General features: G+C 32.5%; 1 protein-coding gene across 1 annotated transcript in view; it reads left to right on the plus strand.

Moving 5' to 3' along the window:
* Positions 1-8,222, plus strand: part of ERBB4 (erb-b2 receptor tyrosine kinase 4) — a 1,016,037-nt gene that overhangs the window by 731,946 nt on the left and 275,869 nt on the right. The window contains exons 8-10 of the mRNA XM_011358660.2: positions 1,760-1,873; positions 3,387-3,513; positions 7,846-7,919. Of these exons, the coding sequence (XP_011356962.1) occupies positions 1,760-1,873; positions 3,387-3,513; positions 7,846-7,919 (315 nt within the window). The remainder of the gene's footprint in view (positions 1-1,759; positions 1,874-3,386; positions 3,514-7,845; positions 7,920-8,222) is intronic.

The raw sequence follows: 8,222 nt of genomic DNA on the forward strand, positions 1-8,222 counted from the left end.
TCGGGGAAGGAAAGGAAGTGGACTGAGGCTTCGATGCAGTCTCATCTAAGTGCCTCCTTACGTGGAATACAAACATATTTATACCTTGTGTCCACTCTCATGCATTCGTACATACCCCTCTACCCTAGATTCCCTTCAATTCCAGATTTTCCAGTATTTCTTCTCCCATGACAAGCCACTGTGCATGAATCTATATTTATTCTAAGCTCAGGTCACGTCCATACAAAGTAAATGATCGTTTGCACCACCCAGAACTATGCTCATTAGTAGGATTTTTCCTTGTGACTATTTTTCAAGTCCACTCCTTAGTGAGGCTGCAGGGCAGCTGCCATTTATTTTCGGCTACTAGCACTCACCTACCAAGCTTAGTGTCTGTCTTCCTCTATCAGCTTGTCATAAGTGCTGCATCATCTCTTGGATGTAGCAATAAGGATGCAGCCACAGGTAGGAGCTGAGTGGGAGGTGCCAGCACAATGATAGATGACATGTAGGTCTGGACCACCTGCTTATGTAGTTTACTTGTGCCTCTGCCACTGTTTATATCTAATCCTAAATCTACTGCTTTCGTCTTACAATGGATTGCTGTCAGACCTGTTATCACAACATTATGGCATCGTGATTCTAAGAAAACCTTGTTTATGATGGGCAAGTCTGGCTACAAGATCAATCAATGACCTATGGATAGGTGCTCTATCTCCACTAAGACCCAGAAGCATGTCAGGAGCGATTTGTTAAATGGTGTTGAATTCTATGCTACAGATGGCATGGCTTATCTCTGGAGTCCTAGAGGTCTCTGATGTGAATTTCCAGTTGGGACTTGCCATGACTCCATATGGCATATTTTCCCACCATAGATACTTCTGGTTTCTTAGGACCTCTTGGGTTTTATGACCCAACTAGCAGAATCCCTTGCATCTCAATCTAGACCTGCACCATATGTTTTTTTCTGCTCTGGGCCCCCTTCAAGGCCAGAAGTCTTCCATATCACTGAATACTAGGCCAGAAGCAGTATTCCTAGACATGGAAGGATACTGCCTTCAAAATCCAAAGTGGACTAGCAGTAATTGTGTTTTCTCTTCATTATGGAAGCCTTTAAATCAATAATGTGTCCTTTTCTTGAGAAAGAATGTTCTGGCACATTCTAGATGACTGGACTTCTAAACATTGTACCAATGTGTCAAGTAATTAGATATTCCTGATTTATTTAGTTTACCTTTCCTAAAGTGCTGCCCTTTCACATTTCATTTTGTTTTTTCACATAAAGCTATGGGACAGTTTCTATGGCATTCCATTGAAAAATGGAACACATTTTAAACATTTCCTTCTGAAAGTGCACTCTCTTGATCCAAGGCAGTTTAACCTCGGTTTCATTTGTGCTTCATGGAACTTGAAGTATTTTAGACTTCAGACTTGCATCATGACATGAAATGAAGTGAAACTATTGAAAAACACAAAGTAAATGTCATGTAGTTTCCTAAGTCTATAAAAGAAATTCACTCTATCTTGGGGGCCAGTTTAGGATGTGGTGTAGTCATCAAGCAAGTGCTGGTTGTTAACACACGCTGCCCTTAGATTCAAATGTGGACGATCTTAGATGCTTTTTCAGGGCGTGATATTTAGACAGAGAATTGTTTTAGGGAAAGATACATATATATTATCAATGATGTTAATCATTTTCACACCTTAAAATATTTCGTTTTAAACTTGTTTGCCAAATATCAGCATTATTGCTAATTTTACCTTTTTTTTTTTTTATCAGATAATTTTGTGGTTGATTCTAGTTCTTGTGTGCGTGCCTGTCCTAGTTCCAAGATGGAAGTAGAAGAAAATGGAATTAAAATGTGTAAACCTTGCACTGATATTTGCCCAAAAGGTGAGTAATAGCTGAGATTATTTAGGCTGGAACAGGGGCCTGTACTGAAATGTTTCATTCACTTTTTGTTAGGCTGACTAAACCTCTCAGAACGCAAAACTCCTCCAACCAAACCTTCCCATACACACTTTTCTGTGACTATGAACCGTTCTCTAAAGTATCAACTGTTGTACAGTGTGTATTGTTGGTTTCAAATGATATATGCTAAAGTGATGCAGATAACACTCTGAGTTAACTTTAATAGGAACTCAGAAATAAAGCTGCATTTTATTCTACGTGCAGCAAATCCTAGAAGATATGCACACAACAATGGTTCACATGGTTATTTTAGCATCAAGAACACATATTAGTTGGTTGCCACTGTATACAAAACAATCTGCTATGTGTAAAGAGGGTTACGAAGAGAGATGCAACATGACATTTACTCTCCAGGTCTTAAAAAACATTCGAAAGATAAGATATATGAAATGACAAGGACATTTACCATAAGTGTTAAATAGCACAGATAATTTATGTTCTAGAATTTTAGTGAAGGAAGAAATACCTTCCGGCTATGTTGCTCAAATTCTTCACTGGAATGAAACTTAAATTAAGCAAGACAAAAATTCAGTACAAATTTACCGAATATTATTAAGCTTTCCAAAGTATCAAGAACTGCCTTTAAAAAGAGCAAACTACACTTACTTTTAGACTACTTTCTCTCCCTCCCTCCTTCTCTCTCTTTTTCTCTCTCCCCCCCCCACATTTTTGAATCGTGTGTGTATATGTGTTTTAAGTAGAGCCTTCAGACAGCAAAGATGATACTCAATTTCAATATAAAATTTTGAATGTCTCTTCATTCTGTTTACAGCTCATGTCATCAGTATATATATACGTATATATATACACATATATACGTATATATATACACATATATATATACACACATACATATATACACACATACGTATATATACGTATATATGTACATACATACGTATGTATATATATACGTATATATGTACATATACACGTATATATATACATACGTATATATATATATAGTTAATTAGATCAGTGTTTTTAAAACTGTGAGTTGTAGACTATCAATAGGCTGTGAAATTATTTTGAGTGACCAGCATTTAAAAAGTTTTAAAAATTATATTTTAAGCTGGATTAGAAAATAGGTGATTTTATGTAGTATGAGTAAGTGTTGATTGTTGAAAGTTTTGTTTTAGTTATGTATCTGTTGTGTGTATATACTAGGTCTCGATTTAAAATAGAATTCTTATGCATCGTGTTCACTAGAGGATAATGCAGGGACAGTATTTTAAAACAGGCCAAGTAGTAAAGGTTACTACTTTTAAAGTAATAATCAATTATTATTTTATTTGTTAGAAAGCAATTTATTTCTTACGATGAAATTTTTTCATTTTATAATGAAAAAATACTGTTATCTTATAATGAAAAAGCAATGCTTTATTGACTAAAAAGACATTTCTCAATTTCCTGACTATGAGTCTTGTTTCCACAGCTTGTGACGGCATTGGCACAGGATCATTGATGTCAGCACAGACTGTGGATTCCAGTAACATTGACAAATTCGTAAACTGCACCAAAATCAATGGGAATTTGATCTTTCTTGTCACTGGTATTCACGGGTCAGTATTTAATTTTTACAGAAAATTATTTTACAAAGTGTAGACAACGCTTAAAGAGTCTTCAGCTTTGTTCGTTTGAATTCTTTTGAATCCTAGAAGAGTACCATCCTATATGAATGCTCTTGTACAACAAAATCAAATGACAGATTTCACCAGCAGTTATAGTAAATCAAAGTTTGGGACACATCTGGATTATGAAATTGATGACTACTTAGATTCAAAAATATAAATTTATATATGTCAAAATGTATTTATAGAATATTCTCATTAAATCCATAGATTTTAGCAAGTCTGACATATTTTTGCATGTTTAGAGAAACAATGTCAAAAGGTGAAATAAGGAATTTATATCAAATTTGTAATCAATTAGTTTAAGAAAACATAAATTAATATTTCTTCAAAAATGTATTTCACAGAAAAAAAAATCAAGAAGTTGAAATTGTCCTGAGTTTTCAGAACTTCTGTTTGCCCTGATATATCTTTTTTCTCTTTTTTCTTAAGTTGAGGAGTTAGTACTATTGTAAGAGAACTAGTAAATTAATTTCATTTTAGTAATAAAAATTATAACATTTCTGGCCTTCTTCATTATAGAACCACCTGCTGGTTTTAACTGAGAAAACAACCAAATTTGTATTCATTCAATTGCAATAGAAATGTCAATATTTTTACTTTATATTTTATCTATTTGTCTATATTACCACTTAATCTCTAAATATTATTGCTATGGGCTACAAATAAAGAGTATCACTCACATATTCTAATTCAAAATCTTACTCTAAACATATATCACATAATTTCTAGAAGCAAAATAATTTAACACACTTGAATAAATATGCCCAAATAGGAACAGCAAGAGAAATAAAAAAAAATTGTTTCTTTCTATTTAAATAAATTACTGTAGGTCTTACTGTATAAAACATTTCTTTACTTTAAAATATAGCTTTTAACATGTGTCTATGCCAGATACTGTAATGATATCTATGCACTTTCTTCCCCAGATATGTTATATTTGGTCTAAGAAGCAATTTTTTGAAAAAAGAAAATCAAAATTTCTAACTTTTAAAAAAATATATATGTGGACTTGGTTACTCTTAGGTCACATTCTCACATGGCAATGATCTGTTTGAGCTGGGTTTTACTAGGCCTTTTGAGATGGGACATAATCAATCAAATTTACCATAGTCCCCATTGGCTCTCCAAATCCATTTCCATTGCCATCTCTCCTTCCTTGGCCATATTGGGTAGGACACTTGGGTCAATATTTAGATGCATCTATATAATTTAATAAGTATGTGACAGTAAATAAAACAATATATCCACATTTTAACTATCTTTGAAACCAGGTATTACCGTAAATTATAGATCATATCATGTTAACAGTGTCTTCTGAGAAATAAGACATAAGCACTTGATTCACATTTCCTGATTCCACATATACATAATAAATGAATTGGCCTCAAGTCCAACAGTGTTGGGAAAAATTCGAAAACAATTTCATGAATTGCATTAGACAAGTAGTTTTCAGCCCAATCCGTCCCAACATCCATTCTTATACATTAATCATTTTAATACTTCTTTTTTAATTCTGAAATGAAAATCATGGATGAGATAGCCTACCTGTATACATAATTTTATAAAGTGATTTTAATTCTCTAGTCATAATTTAAAGAAGAAATAAGAGAAAGTGTTTATTTTATAGCATAAAAATGCCATTGCCACAATTAGACTAGGCATTCTTATTTCCTTATTTAGCATGGAAACTGCAGGCAAAACTCAGTATTTAGGGTTATTCATAGGAATAATCCCCTTTTATGTCTTGTCATTTTGACATTGTTTATATACATGTGCTTAGAGCAACAAAATGCTCTCCAAATAAGCTTGCCCATGCTGAGTCACAATGAGACACTGACAAGAAAATACTTAGATGATAGACTACAATGATGGTAGACAATGGAAAAATGATAATGGGTTGAGTGAAAAAATAGATTTCAATGGAATTGTGAAAATATGTTTCTCTTTCTCTATGCTGAGCTTTATAATGGATCACCAAACACAATGAATGTTCTTGCTCATGGCTCTGAATTTAGCTAGGAAAGTCCTGGATTTTACAGTACTGTGTATTTCAAGTGACTATAGAATGAAACCTGCTAGAGGTACTTTGAAGTTGGTAAGTGAGATTCTGTCAACTTATATTATGAGAGTCCTGAATCTCTAAAATTAAATATATAAAATTTTGTGGTTTGTTGGGCTTCATATGAACAGTCCAGAATTCATTTCATTCCTGGCAACCTGGACATGTTCTCAGTAAAGACTGGAACTAGCCCCATTATTGTGTGCTTGCCCTGAGTTTTGAGTGTTTCCCAATAATCGCAGAATATTTGATTATATGAACAGAGCTGTTCTATACACTGCTTTTCATCAAAAAACAAATATCGAAAGCTCATTCTACTACTATAGAGCTAATATTTCTTCTGCATATACAAGCTTTACACATTAGAATAGGATAGCAACAAGAATTTTCCCACATGGTGAATTTAATTTTTTTGCTTCTTATTCATCAAAAGCATGGTCATTTGTTCCATATATCTTCAGTTATAAATGTAATAAGTTTCCCTGAACATTTAATTTAGGCATTAAGCCTTCGAGAGATCTTTATGTCACGTTGAAGAAAATCTTGTTTATGTGTGAATTATAGGGAAACTCATTTATAATGTTTCTCCAAGCCATGTTAAATTAGTCATACATTGTATCAATGGCACTTCTTAGTTTGAAAAGTAATTTAAGATTGGGTTTTTTTCTTTAAAGATATAGGATGGTTCACAGTGTAGAAGAACATCCTGATGAATCAAGTTAAAAGAGCCAGTACCAGGTGGTTCCAGATACCAAGTTTGCTGGAATTACTAGAGATTCTTTCCAAGGTTCTAAGGATAGGATGAATAGATACCAATGGATTCAGACTCAGAAGACAGAAGTCCATTTGCTTATCTTTTAGGGGATTCTGAAAAAGAAGTCCATTTGCTTATCTTTTAGGGGATTCTGAAGCACCTCAATTGATTACCCTATTAAAAAAAAAACTGTATTCAGTGGACCACTATACCCTAGTGCTTATTTTCTCCCCCTACACACAAAAGCATTCTGAAAGATTGATGAAACAGCAGACACCCACACCAGAATAAAACTCAATTGATTACTATAGGTGAATACACGTTTCTTAAAAAAGCCTAAAAAGTTCACTGTTCTTAGAAGGTTTGATCTCTCTTGGAGAAGTGGCCAATGAAAAAATCACGTGAGGTCTCTACATGCTCAAGATAGCACAGAATGTCTTTTAAAGCTTTTATTACATTAAAAACACTATATATTCCTTAAAAAACTGAAAGCATTGCTTGAATTACTGAGAAGTATTTGGTATTATTAGGTTTATGTTTGGCTTAATATTCAAGTATGCAATTATTTTGTATGGTCAATATATTACACCTGAAAAACTTTTTTCTAATATAAAAATCTCCGAAAATATTCCATTAAATGTTTAATTTTAAAATATATTTTATGCTCAGTTTTAAAAGACAAGGCATACATATGTATATATACATATATGTATATGTAAACAATAATTACAAATATATTTATGTATCAGAAGATGGTATTTTTAAAAATCTCAAAAATTTACAATACCTTATGAATATCATTAAATTTGTTGTAAATTTTGTTTTCAAATGATAGTATGATTCCTATAGATGGAGGCAAATAGTTCCTATGTTATAAAACTGAATATAAATAAGCCGGATAGGAACGAGATCACTCTAAATAATTTATATGGAGTAACTTTCATACAATATTACAAATACTATGAAAATTCACTAATAGATAAATGTAAAGATACAGCAAAAAAGTTGACTTTATGTGTTTGTTTTTATCCTTCTTAAGAAATTACAGGTGCTTTTAGTGGTTTAGAATGCTTTGAGGAACCCAAAAGGCAGTTGTTCTCACCAAAACATAATTTATTTGCAGAGTATATTTCTCCAATTAAGAATAAATTTTAAAGGCAAAATAAAATAAAATGTTTGGAAATGGACTTATTATATTTGGAGATTTCTTCAAGATAGATCTGGAATAACCTTTGATGAAGAACTCCCGTTCTATGTCATAAAAACCATCTCGAAAGCACCTTTTGATCCCCTTCCATAGCTAGTGTAGAAAAATTTGGACAAGACATTGCTAGCCTTCCTATTGCTAATTAAAATTCAATTTGAATGAAATAACTTGTCACATTTCTTATATTTTTTTTACTTTATTTAATTTTAAATTTGACTCTATGTCTTGATTTTTTTTTAGGGACCCTTACAATGCAATTGAAGCCATAGATCCAGAGAAACTGAATGTCTTTCGGACAGTCCGAGAGATAACAGGTAATTTTTTGAGGTGTTATTATTGCACTATAAACTATGTGAATTTTAGTGTTTTCTTGAAAATGTTACATAATATTGGAATCTACAACTCATTTTCAAAGTAAATTCTAGATTTAAAAATGTGCATCATTTTAAATGAGGGTATCTTTACTCCCTAGCATTTGTGCACATTTTATCAGCTCATGGAATTTAAAAAATATAATATTCTTGAAATTTTGATGTTGCTGTTTTTGCAAGTATCAACTTGTCTTTGCACCTATGTTTTTCTTTTTACTTTTGCACAAGAAGTATTACTGAGCGTGG

Source organism: Pteropus vampyrus, unplaced genomic scaffold, assembly GCF_000151845.1.
Source record: "Pteropus vampyrus isolate Shadow unplaced genomic scaffold, Pvam_2.0 Scaffold42, whole genome shotgun sequence".
Taxonomy (NCBI): domain Eukaryota; kingdom Metazoa; phylum Chordata; class Mammalia; order Chiroptera; family Pteropodidae; genus Pteropus; species Pteropus vampyrus.